Source organism: Arabidopsis lyrata (assembly GCF_000004255.2).
Source record: "Arabidopsis lyrata subsp. lyrata unplaced genomic scaffold ARALYscaffold_3, whole genome shotgun sequence".
NCBI classification, from domain to species: Eukaryota; Viridiplantae; Streptophyta; class Magnoliopsida; order Brassicales; family Brassicaceae; genus Arabidopsis; species Arabidopsis lyrata.
In genome coordinates, this window is record NW_003302553.1 from 4,725,846 (window position 1) to 4,743,577 (window position 17,732).

The 17,732-nt window shown below is 37.4% G+C and overlaps 5 protein-coding genes across 7 annotated transcripts; 2 read left to right on the forward strand and 3 right to left on the reverse strand.

The window, feature by feature from the left end:
* Positions 1-177: 177 nt before the first annotated feature.
* On the reverse strand, positions 178-2,010 carry LOC9318814 (syntaxin-121). 2 transcript variants are annotated; one of them, XM_021032623.1, is made up of 3 exons: positions 1,831-2,010; positions 1,175-1,725; positions 178-864 (listed from the first exon to the last, which is right to left on the reverse strand). In XM_021032623.1, exons 2-3 carry the CDS (start codon positions 1,653-1,655, stop codon positions 407-409), a joined length of 939 nt encoding a protein of 312 aa, XP_020888282.1. In that variant the 5' UTR covers positions 1,656-1,725; positions 1,831-2,010; the 3' UTR covers positions 178-406. The 2 variants fall into 2 exon arrangements, with proteins under 2 accessions (XP_020888282.1, XP_002884867.1); XM_002884821.2 differs by having other exon boundaries at positions 1,175-2,010.
* A 755-nt stretch (positions 2,011-2,765) lies between these two features.
* On the forward strand, positions 2,766-6,822 carry LOC9320934 (T-complex protein 1 subunit eta). The gene is made up of 14 exons (XM_002882702.2): positions 2,766-2,878; positions 2,959-3,219; positions 3,432-3,557; positions 3,647-3,850; positions 4,211-4,380; positions 4,471-4,606; positions 4,967-5,083; positions 5,191-5,310; positions 5,390-5,488; positions 5,564-5,653; positions 5,912-5,999; positions 6,104-6,192; positions 6,329-6,403; positions 6,485-6,822. Exons 1-14 carry the CDS (start codon positions 2,861-2,863, stop codon positions 6,566-6,568), a joined length of 1,677 nt encoding a protein of 558 aa, XP_002882748.1. The 5' UTR covers positions 2,766-2,860; the 3' UTR covers positions 6,569-6,822.
* Positions 6,823-6,875: 53 nt separating this feature from the next.
* Positions 6,876-8,769, reverse strand: LOC9318815 (E3 ubiquitin-protein ligase PUB24). The gene is made up of 2 exons (XM_002884822.2): positions 8,308-8,769; positions 6,876-8,009 (listed from the first exon to the last, which is right to left on the reverse strand). Exons 1-2 carry the CDS (start codon positions 8,729-8,731, stop codon positions 6,958-6,960), a joined length of 1,476 nt encoding a protein of 491 aa, XP_002884868.2. The 5' UTR covers positions 8,732-8,769; the 3' UTR covers positions 6,876-6,957.
* A 1,511-nt stretch (positions 8,770-10,280) lies between these two features.
* On the forward strand, positions 10,281-11,589 carry LOC9320935 (F-box/kelch-repeat protein At5g51250). Its single transcript, XM_021032613.1, has one exon. The coding sequence runs from the start codon at positions 10,296-10,298 to the stop codon at positions 11,505-11,507; it is 1,212 nt and encodes a 403-aa protein (XP_020888272.1). The 5' UTR covers positions 10,281-10,295; the 3' UTR covers positions 11,508-11,589.
* A 397-nt stretch (positions 11,590-11,986) lies between these two features.
* On the reverse strand, positions 11,987-15,212 carry LOC9318816 (myosin-binding protein 7). Of its 2 annotated transcripts, XM_021032590.1 has the most exons (5): positions 14,560-15,212; positions 13,531-14,449; positions 12,889-13,500; positions 12,684-12,730; positions 11,987-12,397 (listed from the first exon to the last, which is right to left on the reverse strand). In XM_021032590.1, the coding sequence occupies exons 2-5, from the start codon at positions 14,287-14,289 to the stop codon at positions 12,295-12,297; spliced, it is 1,521 nt and encodes a 506-aa protein (XP_020888249.1). In that variant the 5' UTR covers positions 14,290-14,449; positions 14,560-15,212; the 3' UTR covers positions 11,987-12,294. The 2 variants fall into 2 exon arrangements, with proteins under 2 accessions (XP_020888249.1, XP_020888248.1); XM_021032589.1 differs by having other exon boundaries at positions 12,889-14,449; positions 14,560-15,211.
* Between the last annotated feature and the right edge of the window lie 2,520 nt (positions 15,213-17,732).

The window sequence follows — 17,732 nt, forward strand, 5'->3', positions numbered from 1 at the left end:
TAATGAGACATCATCTTCATTGTTCTCTTCTCTCTCTGAGACCAGAACAAATCATAATATCAAATTCTAGATTTAGTTATCATATTCAAACTTGGAAAATGCCAAGACTAAGTCCGTTTTTGTGTGATCGGTTGAACTAGAAATGCTCATATACTTTCAACCAAATAGAACAAGAAGTGATAAACCCTAAAATCACATAAAAGTAAAAATAACCCATATAGCAAACATAGATACAAAGAGAATGTTCTACTAATTTTCTCACCTATACCAAATTTTAAATTCTTTCACAAAAATCAAATCCAAGGGAGATTAACAACAAACCAGCAGTAGAAAGTAGAGACACAAAGCTGGTATGATTCAAGGTTTTTCAAAGAACGAATATATTTGCAAATAACGAACCTCAACTTCAACGCAATAGACGCCTTGCCTGAGGAGGACTTGGTGGTGTCCCTGAATTTGGTTGATTTCCTCCACTGTTACCCCCACCAGCTCCACCACCAGCTCCATTGTTCCATGGTTTTAAAACAAGAAGAACCACAACAATTATGATGATGATGAGAATAATAATGGCGTAACATGTCCATTTTCGCGTGTTCTTCTGGTAAACCCGAGCAGTGTGTAGCTGGTCAGTTCCGCCTCTGATAAAGGAGCTAGCTCGACCCACATGACTCTCGATGTCATCAAGCTGAGCTCCCTGGTGCTCTACCAGCACCGCCATGTCTAGAAACACCTGGTGAAGCTCCCTGAGATTCTTCTCAATGTCTTTAACCGCATCATGCCTTTCTTGGATCTCGTTAATGGTATCTAACACCCTTCCTCTTCCTTGTTCTTGTATTGCTTTCTGCAAGAATCTCTCACTCTCTCCTGCAACAAAATCAGTACCACAAATCCCCCAATGTTACACACCGTTCATGTAACAACATGTCTAGTATTCAGAGATCAATTCCAGCTCTAAGCAACTAAGAACAAGCACAACATAAGATATACAAATCCATTTTCATAGGCTAAATCAAAAATCCGAAGTGTTATAGTTATTCACAATCACAATCTGAAAGAACATTGTGAACTAAAAAGGCTTGAATCAGAATTCTGAGACCAATTGTTCATCATATGTTAACTTAGATGATGATTCTACTTGAATCTGGAAGTGATTTGAATGGAAGATCAAACTAACCAGTTGAAATAAGTCGATCTAGGGTTCCTTCATCCGGATTCTCGCCGGTGACGGTGAAGTACCTCCTCTGTACAGTTTCTCTATACTCGGACGAGATAAGCTCCCTCAAACGATTGAAACTATCCATAGAGTCTTTCAATTTCTTCCTGAGACCATTGAGGACAGAGGTCCTGGTTCGATCGGAGGAAGAACCAGGCCCACAGCCAGGGAGACTCCGATTAGCAGCATTGGCACGATCTAGCGCCTCGAGTTTAACCTTAATCATCTTCGCCTTCTTCAACGCGACTCCAACGTCACCGTCCATTTTAGACCGGAGATCTTTAACAGCTTTAGCATTGTGAAGCGTCTTGCTCTGCTCGTGACAGGAAGAGAGTGTTTCGTTGAGCCGATCTAGCTCCTTTAACTCCTCTTTCACAGATTCAACATCTTCGAAAAACTTGTCGAGGTTCACACCACCGGTTGATCCCGCGGGATTCGCCATCTGAAGTCCGTCACCTCCTCCGGGAGCGTCTCGGCGAGGGGATGGTTCTCCGCGGAAGCGTGAGAATGAGCTGGAAAACAAATCGTTCATTTAAAATTGAAATCGAGAGAGAGATTTCAGATCGGAATCAATCAACGGAAAGACTTAAAGAAGGAAAGAGGAGAAGAAGTCGTACTGATTCAACTAGACGGTTTTATTGAAAAGTCCAAAAGGAGGATTATAAGGTAAGAGAAGAAGAAGTCAAATAAGCAAGTCTCTATTGGTTGACTTGGAAGCTTCTGAGAAAGTAACAATGGCGGAGAAGGGAAGGTGAATTTGAAAGTGAAAGCGTGTGTGGCCTTGTCCCGTATGTGTGAATATGGATGATTTTTTGGGATATTACAAAACATAAATTCCGTTAATGGGCCAAGCGTAATCCCATAGTCCAGTATTTGAGCACCGAAAAGCAATTGTAATACAACTCCATAGAGCTCTTTCAATATCTAAAGGTCCATCTCTGATCTCTCTCCCTTCAACCTTTTTTTTTTCCTTCGTTCCTACAACAATCCATAATTCGACTTAAGGCAACAAGTATTTAAATTTATACCTCTAACATTTCCAAAAATGTTAAAAGACTTCAAAGCTCATATGTTTTCTAATCAGAGTGAAATTAAAGAGTAAGCAAGTCTGTGGAAATGAACTTCAAGTGTCATCCTATAGTTTTGATGGAACTTAGAACACATTATATGATAAGAACACTTGTCTAGAGAGACTAACTAATTAACCTTATGTAGCTTAGTAACAAACAACAAGTATTGCTTCAAAGAGTAATCCTTTGAGTTCACACAAGAGCAACCTCCATTGCCTTCCTTTCCACATTAGAGTTTACCAAATTGAAAATAACAGAGCAAAAGTGAACAATCAACAAATATATATGCGTCGAAAGCCAATTTTCATAGCTCCATTAAAAAAAAATATGGAGAAATTTCTGAATAATTTAATTATGAGTTTTTAAGTGGGATTTGTCGTCCGGATCATAAACGCTGCGTTTCAAGTGAAATTATCGGTTCAACCGGCCGGTCCGGTTCTAAGAACATCGGTCGATCTCGTTGCTCCTATATGAACAACACCAGACCTAAACCCTAACTCCCTCCCTCTCTCTCTCTCTTTCTGCTCATTTCTCGCACTTTCTTCACATCTCCGAAGCTCTTCTTTACGCATCTACAATGGCGTCGTCGATGATGGTAAGTTGAATCTACTTTCTCTCTCTCTCTGCTAGAAACTGACTAACGCGCCACTACTTTGGTTTTGGTTTCGTGAGCAGCAACCGCAGATCATACTGCTAAAGGAAGGGACGGACACATCTCAGGGTAAAGCGCAACTAGTAAGCAACATCAACGCTTGCACGGCTGTTGGAGATGTGGTTCGAACCACGCTCGGGCCACGAGGGATGGACAAACTCATTCACGACGATAAAGGATCTGTAACCATTTCCAACGATGGTGCTACCATCATGAAGCTCCTCGATATTGTTCATCCTGCTGCTAAGATCCTCGTCGATATCGCCAAATCCCAAGACTCTGAGGTCTTTGTTTGATTTCAAATTATTTTCCCAATCGAAAATTTTGCAATTGGATTTCGTGTGCCATTTTCCTGATCTTGAGCTAATTAGCGCTTCCATTTTGGATCTCAAGTGTTTACATTAAGTTCTGCGATCCAGTATTCAGATCTTAGAATGTGTGATTGAGTTCATGAACTCTGAATCTTCTGCGGTTGTTGTTATTGATGTTTGGTTAGGTGGGTGATGGGACAACTACAGTGGTTCTTCTTGCAGCAGAGTTTTTGAAGGAAGCTAAGCCATTTATTGAGGATGGTGTTCACTCTCAGAATCTTATTAGGAGTTACCGCACTGCAAGCACTTTGGTTTGTGTTTTCTTCTTATTAGTATAATAGCAAATCTTTTTAATTATTGGATCTTGTGTTACCTTAATCACTATGAATTATCGATGTAGGCAATTGCGAAGGTTAAAGAACTCGCTGTTAGCATTGAGGGGAAGAGTGTAGAGGAAAAGAAAGGTTTGTTGGCTAAATGTGCTGCTACTACTCTTTCATCTAAGCTTATCGGTGGAGAAAAGGAGTTTTTTGCTACAATGGTTGTTGATGCTGTTATGGCGATTGGGAATGACGACAGACTAAATCTGATTGGGATCAAGAAGGTAACACCCATCTTTGTCTTTTTGTTCTACAAATCTTTGTGTTTCTTTCATGCTTTGCATATTATATCAGATAATGCTTCTTGTTTTTTCTTTTTAACTCACTATACATCTATGTCCAAACTAGTGCTATGTTCTGTTTATTGTGGGACTTCAATTTTACCCATTAATGGACTTCTACATGGCTTTTGCAATCCAGTATGATAGCATATTCTTTATTTCAAGAGTTTTCTAGTCGCAATCATGTACCACAAATGGCCTATTTGCTGCATTCTTCCTATATTCATTGCATTTCATTTATTTGGGGAAGTGTAAAGCCAGGTTAATGATGCATCTAAGCTAATGTCATGGTTTGCTCTGCAGGTTCCTGGTGGCAATATGCGGGACTCTTTCCTCGTTGATGGTGTAGCTTTCAAAAAGACATTCTCGTATGCAGGTTTTGAGCAACAGCCAAAAAAATTTCTTAACCCCAAAATTCTCTTGCTTAACATCGAATTGGAGTTGAAATCTGAGAAGGAAAACGCTGAAATTAGGTTGGCCTTCTGGCTTTTTATTTTATTTTTTTCCCTTCGATTAAACTTCTTTTTGACCTTATTTGACTTGGCTCCACCCATTGTTCACAGGCTGTCAGATCCATCGCAGTACCAGTCAATAGTTGATGCAGAATGGAATATTATTTATGACAAGCTAGACAAATGTGTTGAGAGTGGAGCAAAAGTTGTTCTTTCTAGATTGGCTATCGGAGATCTAGCTACTCAGGTTTGTTGATATCCTTTTTTGTTTTTCTCATCTGCCGGAGGATGTTTTCCCTGCATAGTCAGGCTGAATATTGACGTCTATCTGTATTTCTTGTGAAATCATTTGACATCTTAGAGGCATGATTACATTGGTAGGTTATGGTCTTGCAATTCTCAGTCAGACTATTATGCATGAGCAAACACTTTAAAGTTGCAATTATAAGTTTGTGTGTTTAGTGTGTTTTATTTCCTCAAAAACATATCAATAAGTTCTTTGCTTTTGTCAATCAGTATTGTTCACTACGGTACATTGCATCTTGGTGTTTCATTTTCGTATCAATCAAGAGTGTTTGACTGTGTTTTACTTGACATTTTTTTGCAGTATTTTGCGGATCGTGATATTTTCTGTGCTGGTCGTGTGGCAGAGGAAGATCTTAACCGTGTGGCTGCTGCAGCTGGCGGAACAGTTCAGACAAGTGTTAACAACATAATAGATGAGGTACGTGAAAAATGAATTTCTTTGCTTGCTATTGGATATGCTTACTAGCTTTCGGTGACTTGTTGATTTCATTCATCTGACTTAGAGATTGATTTTAATTTCTGCAGGTTCTTGGAACTTGTGAGATTTTTGAGGAAAAACAAGTTGGTGGGGAGAGGTTTAATATATTCAGTGGTTGCCCTTCAGGACGTACAGCAACTATTGTTCTCCGTGGTGGAGCTGATCAGGTATACATCAAATATTGGAGGCTTCATGAATGAAAACCAATCAACACAAATATTAATTCCTTTGAAACATTAATGGCAGTTCATCGAAGAAGCTGAGCGGAGTTTACATGATGCGATTATGATTGTGAGAAGAGCTGTGAAGAACTCAACTGTTGTTCCTGGAGGTGGAGCTATAGATGTAAGTGTCCTCCATTCACTGTGGTTCAGTTTTTAAGTTTTGCACGTAGGGTTGAGCCATTCCTCCTGGTTGTAGATGGAGATAAGCAAGTACCTGAGGCAGCATTCAAGAACAATTGCTGGGAAGTCACAGCTTTTCATCAACTCTTATGCGAAGGCTCTGGAGGTACACTTCCTGGTTGACTTGGATGTTTTAACTTTTGTGCCTCTTGATTTCACATATAAATTAAGAGCTTTCTAATTGTATTCTTGTAATTGGGCACCTATAGAAAAGACATATTTCCTGTTCGCTTGTTGTTGTGTACAATAGGAGTTAGTAAACAACCAAGGAGGGTCCCAATATCTTTGGCCAGGATCTGAAATTTGTTGGTTCACCTTTGATACACAAAAATCTGAATTCACACTGTTTGTGGTGGTACTACAGGTTATTCCACGACAGTTATGTGACAATGCTGGATTTGATGCAACTGACGTCTTGAATAAACTTAGACAAAAACACGCCATGCAAAGCGGTGAGCCTTCTCTCACAGTCACAAGCTTGATGTATTAATCTTTTGATGGGATCTAATCTCATTCATGATATCTTTGTTATAACCTGATAAATTTGTTATAACAGGTGAAGGAGCTTCGTATGGAGTGGACATTAACACTGGTGGCATATCAGATTCTTTTGCTAACTTCGTTTGGGAACCAGCAGTTGTGAAGGTATTTCAAGATTCTATAAAATTCCACTCTTTTTTCCATTCTTGGGACTATTGTGCCAGTTATGAATATGTCTATCTTCTGTGGATATTTTTCATTGAAAAGTTTATTGATAGTATGATTCCCTTTGTTCTGGCAGATCAACGCAATAAATGCTGCGACTGAAGCGGCTTGCCTCATTCTTAGTGTGGACGAAACTGTGAAGAACCCTAAAGTAAATAACACATGCTCTCATTTCTTTTGTATGTTTTTGACAATGTATATATATTGTATTGATAATTGTTGTTAATTGCAGTCTGAGAGCGCACAGGGAGACGCTGCAGGTGCAATGGGGAGAGGGCGCGGTGGAGGTCGTGGCCGTGGAATGCGAAGGCGATAGGCTCTGTCTCTTATGCTAAACTTGTGGGATTCTTCTCTAAATTTCGATTTTGTTGAATTTTTGTTTTGAAGTTAAAAAAGCTATCATTGGGTTTGTGTTGTTCAATTAGAATACTGGTTGGTTATGTATGTCTATACAATCTGTGAAACAGAAGTTTTAGCGTGGTTTTAGTTAAGGAATTTACATTTGCTTAGACAAATCTTGACAAGGATGAATCACTGTACCAAATTCAGTTGTGTTGTAGATGCCTCTCTAACTATATGCATCATCATCTTGATCTAATAGTCATCCAATGCATACACTTGAATATTTCGAAATCTGTATGGTGAATATATTAGTTTCGTAGCTAAGTATACTTGATCTTGACTACACAGAAAAAACTCAAAAAGCTAAACACCAACTCGGGAGTTAAACTCGGTGAGTGGATCTTTGGGTGAAGAGCTTAGAAGCTTAGTGAGAAGAGTTATATCGATACACGGAAACTTCTTCCACTCATCAAAATGATCTTTAAGTATATCTTTTGCTTTCTCCTTCAAGTTCAAACCACAATCCATTCCTAGAACGGAACAAAGCTTCTCTACCGTCCCAACGTTTACCATCTCTTCCACCACCATGTTTTCCGGCGAGAATTTTGACACTGTACTTAGGATAGAGATAGCTCTATCGTCTGCTACAGGTGAAACCCTCAATAGCCGCTTCGTCACAACCGCGATTCCGCCCCTATGAGAAAGAATCTCGGCTCTACCGTTGGCGCAACAACATAAACGAGACAAAACTCCTAACATAAGTTCTGTGATTCTTTTCTCGCCTGAGTAGCTCATTTCCAGTTCGATGAGTTCAGAAACCGCACCGAGATCCACAAGGATCGATCGGTTTCGGCTCCACGAAGAAGTCTCTAAAAGAATCATCAGCGCGGCAGTCACCGCTTGTTTAATGACCAAACTATGATCAAGTTTTAATGGTTCCTTTTTTCCCAAGCTAGGCCTTGATGATTGAACCGTATCTCTCACGGTAGGGCTCGTCCGATTAAGACTGCTTACTACATCCTTGAGAAACTCTATGATCCCTTTAAAAATCTCGGGATTCAATCTCTCTACAATATGAGAGGAAGTGTGTTCCATTAGATTCTTTAAGATCACAATTGTATAAGCCCTATTGAAGAAGTCTTCTTGGTGTAAAAGCCAAGTCAACGATTCCATGATTCGATCGTTTTCGATCAAAATTGTTTTTGCGTCGTTTGATGGAACACCGATCAAGTGAAGAAGACGAAGAGACTGATCTAGCCCTTTGATACGACGTCGTCCCTCTTCGTCTTCACTAGTACACTTGACTACGAACAAGATCAAAGACTTATGCACGCCTGCTTCACACATCAATCTCCTGTTATTTCCCTCCATTGCCAAAACTTCAAGCTTCTGCAACGTTTCTTCTCTTCCTAAGGCTGCAAAATTACCCAAACCAAAATTATTTAACGGATCGGTATCAAAACATTAAACCAAGCTGAACTTAAAATTGGTCTAACCGAACCTAGCTAATATATAAAAGGTTTTTTCGATAAAAAAAGTTTTTGTAAGTTTAGTAAATTACATAAAAAGTATAATTTAATTCATTAGAAATAATTATTTACCTACTTTTTGATATATTTTTATCCAAAATAAATACACAAATAAGCAAATCCATGTAACCGATTTTAAGAAACTAAAAGCAAACCGAATTATTCGAAATAACCGGACCCATACCTTCTTGGCCGAACCCTTTGAGATTTTTGATCTCCTCGACGACGTTAAGTTTTCCAGGAGGAGCTCGAGGAGTAGAGATTCTGACAACGCCACGAGTCTCGTTCTCAACGCACCAATGTTGGATCAGACGGCGAAGCATGTGGTTAGGTGTAAGATCGGAGTCTAAGGGAAGGGGTTGCTTCGTGACAGGACAAGAAGGGACCTTTTCGAGCCATTTAACGATGCTTTGACGGTCGTAAGTGATGCCAGAAACGGTCGTGACTGGATCTTTCATGATCTCAAGTGAGATTGGGCAAATAAAGTAATTAGGAATCTCGATCTCTTCCTCTTCATGATCCATTTGTTGGGAAAACCTATGATTTGTACCTAGTATATAATGATGATCGAGAATAATAATCGTGAAGAAGAAGAAGAAAGTAAACATGTGGTGGAGGTAAGAAATGGCGGCTCCGTTTACTTGATTGGTCTTCGCTTTGAATTCCACTAACATATGTTTTTTAGACAAATAAATATCCACTATCAACACATTACACGTGTATGTTTTGTTTGTCAAGTATACTCATTAAATTACAATTTTATATAAGCCTTCTCCTAATTATTTTTATTTTTGGTAATCGAGAAATTCAATATCGAAGAGTTCTAGACCATCTTTTTTTTTTTTAACAAGTGATTATAGCAAATATGTTAAATCTTTTTTTTTACTGTCAGTAGAACTCGAGTTTAGAAGTTAGAACATGGTCATGAATTATTATCCTCCCAAAAAAATGTCTAAGGTCGATCAATATAACCAACACACTGACACAGGATACCTAATTACAAATATTCATTAAGTTACGAACATTTTTTTGGTAACTCTATTCAACTGATGGTCACCAAACAGAACATTCTATTATATCTTTCACGGATATTTTTGTTTCATTTTAAGGTCAACAAATATATAGGAAATTTAGGAATGTTGACAAAAAAGGAGTTTTTTTCTTATACCAAATAAGAAAGAAAGAAAATAATAATTTTGTTTTCCTAAGAGGGTATGTTTAACGATTATATGTTATTCTTCTTTTATATGTACTCTAAGTTGCATTGCATACATTAAAAATATGAAGATTCTTAAATTGCTTTCGTCTGAGAGTTTCTCCATGATGAAATTGCTCATGCATGTACATGTATTCGGTAATGTATTGCATCATAAAAAATATCAAAATGGGTTGTTGTATAGTATAAAAGATAAAAATACAAATATGCTTACACTTTGGTTGCAATAAAATTAAACCGGCTATTCCGTCGACCGCTTTTGCGTATGGTACATATCACCGAGTCATATAATACTGCTCCATTCTCAAAATACATACGTACAGGACGGGTTTAGCTAGGTACGAAGCGGACGGAATAGTAGTATCAAAATTCTATGAATTTACTATTTGTCTTCTTTTTAAAAGCATTCAAAACGTCACTTCAAGAAAATATTGGTGTCGAATCGTGGCCTATAAAAGTCTCATTACAAAATATGTATGCCCATTAATTTGGTGCATACTAGACTTATGGGTCGTCTAATGGCGACGTTGTTTGTCTGGTGCATGCATGTAAGCAGTAAGCATCATATATGACTGACTTGTATGAGCTAGAACATTCTGAAAATGCAATCAATTCATTTTATATTTCTTACTATGAAAATATCGAAAGTCTAATGTTCGGACACGCCTATAACAATATTTTTAGATCAGTAGTCAACTCCTATAATTTATAATTTGATACTATAATAGTTAAATTCGGAAATATATTTTTTGAAAATAATAATTGGTCCAAATCAAACAAATCAGTTTCTATTGGTCACCACGTATTTAAACATGTATGAGAAAAACCAATATAAGTTACGAGAAAATTACCAAAGTCCTGCAATAAAGCCCAACAAATGTTTAACCTAATGTGTTGCCCGGAACCCTAACACGGATCCGTATTGCAGCCAGTCCCTAAGTTACTTCCCACTGAATATGTCCTCAAATGGAGAGGAGAGGTTGACCGAAATGAAGAAGAAGAGGAAGACAACGCCTAGGATTACGACGAAGAAGAAGAAGAAGAATAAGCCGTCAACAACGCCGCAATCGAGCCCATTTCTGTCACTTCCCGATGATTTGGTATTGAACATCGTCGCACGCGTCCCAAGATTGTACTATCCGACTCTATCCCTCGTCTCCAAGAGCTTTCGATCTCTGCTAGCTTCACCGGAGCTTTACAAGGTCAGGTCACTCTTAGGAAAGACCGAGAGTTGTCTCTATGTGTGCATCAATTGGTTTCCTGAAGGTTTTCGCTGGTTCACCCTCTGCCGGAAACCTGATCAAACCCTAACCAATGATGAGAAGAAGAAATCAAGTGGGTATGTTTTGGCTTCAGTCCCAATGACCAATACTCCTCATGCGGATTTTGCGAGTGTGGTGGCGCTTGGTTCTGATATCTATAACATTGGCGTACCACAATCCTCTAGGGAAGCCTCCTCCTCTAGCGTCTTTATTCTGGATTGCCGGTCTCACACTTGGCGCCAGGCTCCAAGCTTGCCGGTGGAGCTATTTACTGTCTCTGTTGGCCTCATTGATGGAAAGAAGATTTATGCTGCAGGATTTTTCGATGCCAATTCCGAGGACAAGAACTCACTCTCGGTGTTCGACCCCAAAACACAAGCTTGGGATCCTGTGCCCATCCCTTGCAGTGAGCCACTCGGCGTGTTTTACCGTCACAGCGCATGTATTGACGGGAAGTTACATGTGGCGGCTCAAAATATGAATGTTGCTTACAACTTCAAGGAAGCTAGATGGGACAGCTCTCAACGAGTAATATATTATCACATGATTTCTAATTCTTTTTGCGTGGTTGAGAATGTTCTCTACTCGGCTTCTCATGGAGCATTCAAATGGTATGACACCGAGGCAGGCTGGAGAGTTTTGCAGGGTTTGGTAGGACTACCCAAGTTTCCTCATGATTCTTGTGTTAGGTTGGGTAATTTTGGTGGAAAGCTAGCTGTTTTGTGGGAGACGATCCCTTATGGTAATGTGCATTGTAGCCTTATAAAGAAGATGATTTGGTGTGCGGTGATTGAGCTTGAAAGACGCCCTAATTGTGAAATTTGGGGGAAAGTTGAGTGGTTTGATCATGTGCTTACAGTCAGCATATATAGTACACTCGAGAGTGTTGTTTCTGCTACTGTTTGATGGATGAGTCGCAAGGCTTAAACTTGTGTGTTTTATTGGTAATATCGTTGCTTATTTGGAATGTGAGTGTTCTTTTAGTGTATGTGATAGACCTCCAAAGAAAAAAGAAGAGGACAAAGGAAACCTTGGAGATGGAAGAGTCAGTGAGAAGTCCAATGATTAATCAGGTGGGAGTAAGGAGGCTCACCGATAAGAAGTATTGGCTTTGTTTAGTTTATTTAGTCTCACTGTGTTTGCGGTGTTGTTTTGGTTTCTTTTTTGAAGTATTGAAAACGTCACTTCAAGAAAATGTTGGTGTCGAATCATGCCCTCAAAAGTCTCATCATTACAAATATGTATGCCCATGAATTTCGTGCATACTAGACTTATGGGTGTTTGTCTTGTACATGCATGTACAAGACAAATATGACTGACTTGTATAAGGTAGAACATTCTGAAAATGCAATGAAAAACTTATGGTGATGAATAGATCTCCAAAATATTGAAAAACAAATCCATGAATGAAACAATTTATGTTAGAAACCATACAAAGATTGTATAGCCTCTGAGTTATATCATTCTTCAACCCAATTCTTTTATACAATAGTTGAAATATTAGGGAAAACCGATTGAAAAGTGCACATCACATACTTTTTTTCTGCAACCCAAGAACGAGAATCCAATTCAAGTTGAAGAAAGCCACACAAATGTTACCTCGCAATCCAATCCATCAGTATTTGACATTATGTGCTTCGAATTCTAGAGTCAGGAGAGTGATTTTGTTTGCTTGAAATGGTTTTTATCTGTTTCACACTTGCGTGCTCCTAAGACATCGCCATTTTCGTGACCGAGGGACTTTTTCTAGAAGCATTTGCAAGCCGATGTTGTTTCCTGACATTCCAAACATGTATCTGCATATTTGCATTGGAATAGAGATTAGAGACTAAAGTTTCAGAAGCAGCTCCCTAAAACCCAACAGTATTTTTTAACTAAGAAGTGAAACAGTGTCCCTGTTTTTGGAATATCAAGGACAAGATTATAAACAAAGAGAGCAACGGATGAAAATGGATGACAACTTTATGATAAATCTTCCAATTATTTTCCCTTGTAGTATTTTCTCAAACAGATACACAGATCTTTTTCGTGCATAAGATATGTGAAGCATAGAGTAACCAAAGTTTGTTACAGGTTACTTACTTGCTTCGACGAGCCTTTCTTTTCCAGGAAACAAAAGATGTGATCCACTGCATAGGAATAATAATCAAAAGAAACAAGTTAGAGAGTGAGAACAGTAGAAAACAAGATACAGCATTAGAAGAAGTTGCTTCCAACCAGAATGTTTTGTGATCATAAACAAACATGACAACAACCCACGAATTGGGGACTAAAAGAGCAAAATAACCTTAAAGACCGGCGTGAAAGTCAATGGCCTAGCAATAGACGCTTTACGTAGAGGCAATCTCCGTTGAGGGACAACTTCCTTTGACAAATGTTGAGCAATTTCTTTCAACAGTACCATTTGAGCCTTTTCAGTCCTCATAGAGAGAAGCGCATGTTTCATTGATTCCCTGTCAGCCTCCAGTGCTTGAAGCCTCATGTAGAGTTTCGTTATATTAGGATCACCAAGATCCGTGTGTTCTCTCGGGAAAACCACATTGCCATCAGAAGTGCCATCCTCAAGCTTCTGCTCAGTTACACCGCCACTATGAGACACACTGCTGTGATGGACAGAATCAATGGTATAAACTCTATCACTCATGTCATCTCCTATTTCCGATGAGTCGTCTTTAGCATTATTATTCTCTGTATATGAGACATCTTCCATTTTCATGTAGCTTCTGGACCTCGGGGAATCAACAAAAGCATCAGGTCTTAGTTCTTTAGATGCTCCCAAGTGTGAACTTGAACCAGTAGGGGAAATCCTCCTAAAATGTCTTTGACGCCTAGGACTCTGACCAACCATTGACTTCTCTGAAACATCTCTCCCTCTCGCTCTCGGGGAATCGCCATTCAACTGAGTAAATCTCGGGGAGTCGCCATTCAACTGAGTAAAGCTAGGATATGTCTCCATCTGGCTGAGTCTTCGATCCAAAGTCTTCAAATGTTCTCGTCCATGAGGGGAATCAGCTGGTGGGTAGTTTTCATCATCTGCAACATAGATATCAGCCTCAAGAGGATCTTGGTTCTCATTAATATTGCACTTTAGAGGAGGGTAATCAGGTATAGGGAAGTCGTATTCGGAATTAATGTCGATCATGCTCGGGTTACGACTAAGCAAGTTCCTCTCACCATCAGCTTCTGCCTCGGTTAGCCCAAAGCTCATCATTCTGTGCTTATAAGCCTGAGTTTCAAATGTAAGAGCCTGAATCGTCTGATCCCTTTGATAAACCACAGCTTCCAATGCCTCAATCTCTGCGTTTTCATAAGTCAATCTGTCCTTAACACAACGCTGAAGCTGTGTCAGTTCCATCAGCATATCAGTCTTTTCCTTCTGCAACTTCCCAATCAGATTCAGTGCTTCATCTACAGCTGTTGATGAAGCAATACGCTCTTCCTCGAGCTCATGATACAAATCCTGAATCGTTTGCTGTTGATTGCTAACAGTCTCGCGTAGTAATTCACATTCGTTCTCGATTTGGACTCTAGGATTAGAGAACATGTCTAGGTCATCCAGCTCCGGTATAGAGAAGCGTTTCTCGGTCTGTAATTCATCGTGTCTTCTCTTCTTCACAGATCGAATCCATGAACCTGAGGAAGAACAACAATCGCATCCACAGTCGCAACATTTGATCGGAGACTCCATTCCCAATTCCAAGATTCTCACACACCAACCACAAAATTATCCAGAGAATCGCGAAAAATTACAGGAAGAGACCTAAATCGCACTAAGCCCTAAATCATCGGAAGCTTTATACGGTTGATAATTTTCTCGGGAAAACAAAAAAATCCAGCTGAAGCCAATTCTGCGAAAAACACGAAGCGAAAACTCAATTTCTACGAAAGGTGAATTTCACAATCTGAATATAGAGAGAAAACAAAATCCGAAAATGCAAATTGATGAAACCTTACTTACCCCTTGGCGACCCAGAAATTCGAGAGAAAAATCCAAAATGCTACTTTCGAGAATTTTGTCTCCCGTCCACGAAACAGAGAAACAGAAAAACCAAAATCAATTTCTCTGCGCGATCCTCGTTTTTTTTTTCTATCGCGTAAACGAAAAAAGGAAAAAAAAAATATAAGCAAATTTCGTAATTGGAGAGAATGAATTAAATTTCGTAATCTATGCAAAAAAAAAAAAGAAAAAAAAAACAAGGTATTGATAATTGTTTGATTTTGAGAAACCCTAAATATCTGTTTTCTTCTTCTGGATTTTTTTTTTTTTTGGCGCAGGAAATTTGATTTTGTTTTGTTTTTAGTATAATGAACGGAGAAGAAGGCTTTTCATGGAGTCTCTGTTCTGTCTCTGAGACTCTGTCTCGTGTCAGAGAAGACTATTTTTGGTATAGACGAGGAGACGATGCATAATCAACGTCCAAGATGAGGTATTGGCTGAGATCAACGGCTGAGATTTGATTGAGTGAGTTGTCATAAGTCATAACCTACGAAGAAGTACATGGCGGCATGACCTCGATTTATATATTGGATACTTAGGGGGGGAGAATTGATTTTTGTTTTCTCTTCTTTTTTTGGGTCCATTTGTTCTTTTAAGGCCCATATCCAGTAGACCAATACAACTAGTCAACTAGGAAAATTGGTTAAGTCAACTTTTTTTTTTGCTAATCAATTGGTTAAGTCAACTTCCTTTGTTCGAAATTCATCGAATAGGTTTTTAATTGTTTATTTGTCAATTTTTATTTTTGTGTTTAACTGGTTTATATATGGTTGATTTGTTGCAAAATGTAAGACCAGTCACGAATTTAGGATTTAATGAAATTCTGTCAGATTGTATTTATGAAGAAAAGGATTTGTGTAGTTTCATATTGAGTTTGTTGATTTGAGTAATTATAATATTTTGATTATGGTCATACTTTTGAAAATCATGTAGTATTAAAATTTTATTATCTTGCTAGCAATGTAAAACCAAACCACAATAAATATTTGGTTTAAAAAGGTCTTAGAATATAAGTAATTCAATAAATTATTTTTTTAATATTCTATCCATTTTAGATGAAATGTCTTTTTTAAATTATTTGTCTAATATAAATTTTGATCTAAAGTATCTCATTTAACTTATAAATTGATAATAGGGGAGGTTTTTAAAAGTGTTCACTTTACTTTTAGGAATTTAATAATGAAAAAAATATCATAAAAAACATCAACTTACCAAAAGTGTTGAAAAAAACATCGATTTTGCATAAGATGAATTAAATCGCGAACTTTTAGTTAACTTTTGTATTAAATCGTAAATTTTCATTGATTTTATTAAATAAAACACGTCGTTAAATCAATTGACAGACTAATTTAACCGAGTTAAGTCAATATTAACAGTTTTCGTTAATTCCAAAAAGACATCGTTTCGGAATAAAAAAATAAATACAAAAAAGACTCCATTAGGATTCGAACCCATGAACACCGAGACATAATTACAACACTTACCCACGAAGCTCAAGTACTTACTTCGATTTGATACACACATAAATACATAACATACACAAACAGATAAGATTTGACCATTGACGGGAACAGAGCCGTCGGGTTGTTACGTACTGGGAATTGAATTTTTTTCAAGCGGCGGTTGAGACGGTGCTTCGCGGTGGTTCTTTGAAACCGATACCGGAGTTTCTCAACAACGGTGGATGACGGTGGCTTGGGATCAAAATTTGAATATTTACTATCACTCTCGATTCTTAAGTTCTAGATCCAGATCTACGGCTTCTACGCCAAAACGGATGCAATTAACGTCGGAACAACCTTCGTCGGAGCTTGATCTCTCTCTAATTCTTACTTTTCCGATTAAAACGGCTTCGTTCAAGGAATATACACCATCGGTACGTACGCGGCGGAGGGAGAGGAGAGAAACGATGAAGTTGCTCAACCTTTTTCGCTCAAACGGTGTCGTTTTCGATATTGGATCAAGTATCATCGGGCATCGGCAAATAAATATTATCAGTTAATTCTTAAGGGCTGTTGGTTAAATACTACTAGATCATGACCCGCACGTACGTGCGGGGTTTCATATTTTAAAAATGTATTGTAATAAATTTTTAGTAAATATAGATTATTTTGTTGTTTGGTGTTATATATTGTAGTATATAAATTATAATGTACCCAAAAAAGATGTAGAATGTTATTTATGTTGTTTACGATACAATAGCTAATGTTGTGAACCATATGTCAAATTTTGGAGTTTAAAACTGAAGAGTAGATTAGGAAAAATCTTAGATTGAAATATAATATAGGTTATATTGATGATGTAAACAAATATATTTTATATAGTATTTATAACCCGAACTCATATCAGTTGGGTAATTAGTTTAATTTTCAGTTTGATTTTAATCTAGCTTATTAATATTTGAATATTTGAAATAATAATGGTTTCAACAGTATTTTAAAATTTGTAACAACTTAGCGGTCGGACCGGGATCAAATTAAAACGGATTAATGGTTAGTTAGATTTTTATTAAACTTGTGAACTATCAAACCGTATATAAAACCGTTAAAAATGTTCAAACAAATATAAATATTTAGAAATTGACGTAATTCCGTTTGGTTTCGCCATATTCCATTATATCTTATACTCGTTCTCCAATTCATGTCGCATAAGAGAATACATTTCTAATATGAGACAAATTTATTAAATATAGATATTTTAAATTTATTTGATAAACTTGGTCCATAATTTTTTTGAACGAATCTTAACAAAATCTTAAAATGAAGAGAGGGTTTAATGTGAATAAATTTTAGATAATCATTTTGAATTAATTGTAAATAATGTGTAAATCTCTTAGTTAAGATTAATTTTCCTAAATCTTTTTTTGTATCAATATTTTGAGAACATTCAGATTTTAACATTGTTGTTGCGTATATATATATATATATACATATATATATATATGTAGAAAGATTTGTTATTGCGTATTTATTGTGTATATATATTTGTTAAGGAAATGTTTTAAAAATCTCACCAAAAAAAAAGGAAATGTTTTAAAATCTAAACTACCTGTTTTTAAAAAGATATTTCAAAATATCATTTAAATTCTAATTAAAATGTAAAATATTTTAATCTTTCTTCAAATTTTTTAAAAA

Bases quoted from the DNA above. Each gene is read 5' to 3' on its own strand.
- LOC9320934 (XM_002882702.2), top strand. The intron at 3,851-4,210 runs GTAACACCCATC...TTTGCTCTGCAG, and splicing joins ATCTGATTGGGATCAAGAAG to GTTCCTGGTGGCAATATGCG. The intron at 5,654-5,911 runs GTACACTTCCTG...GTGGTACTACAG, and splicing joins CTTATGCGAAGGCTCTGGAG to GTTATTCCACGACAGTTATG.
- LOC9318814 (XM_002884821.2), bottom strand. From the start codon at position 1,745: ATGAACGATTTGTTTTCCAGCTCATTCTCACGCTTCCGCGGAGAACCA. The intron at 865-1,174 runs GTTAGTTTGATC...ATTTTGTTGCAG, and splicing joins AGATCGACTTATTTCAACTG to GAGAGAGTGAGAGATTCTTG.
- LOC9318815 (XM_002884822.2), bottom strand. From the start codon at position 8,731: ATGTTTACTTTCTTCTTCTTCTTCACGATTATTATTCTCGATCATCAT. The intron at 8,010-8,307 runs GTATGGGTCCGG...GTAATTTTGCAG, and splicing joins CAAAGGGTTCGGCCAAGAAG to CCTTAGGAAGAGAAGAAACG.
- LOC9318816 (XM_021032589.1), bottom strand. From the start codon at position 14,289: ATGGAGTCTCCGATCAAATGTTGCGACTGTGGATGCGATTGTTGTTCT. The intron at 12,731-12,888 runs GTTATTTTGCTC...ATTCCTATGCAG, and splicing joins CTTTCACGCCGGTCTTTAAG to TGGATCACATCTTTTGTTTC. The intron at 12,398-12,683 runs GTAAGTAACCTG...GCAAATATGCAG, and splicing joins AGAAAGGCTCGTCGAAGCAA to ATACATGTTTGGAATGTCAG.
- LOC9320935 (XM_021032613.1), top strand. From the start codon at position 10,296: ATGTCCTCAAATGGAGAGGAGAGGTTGACCGAAATGAAGAAGAAGAGG.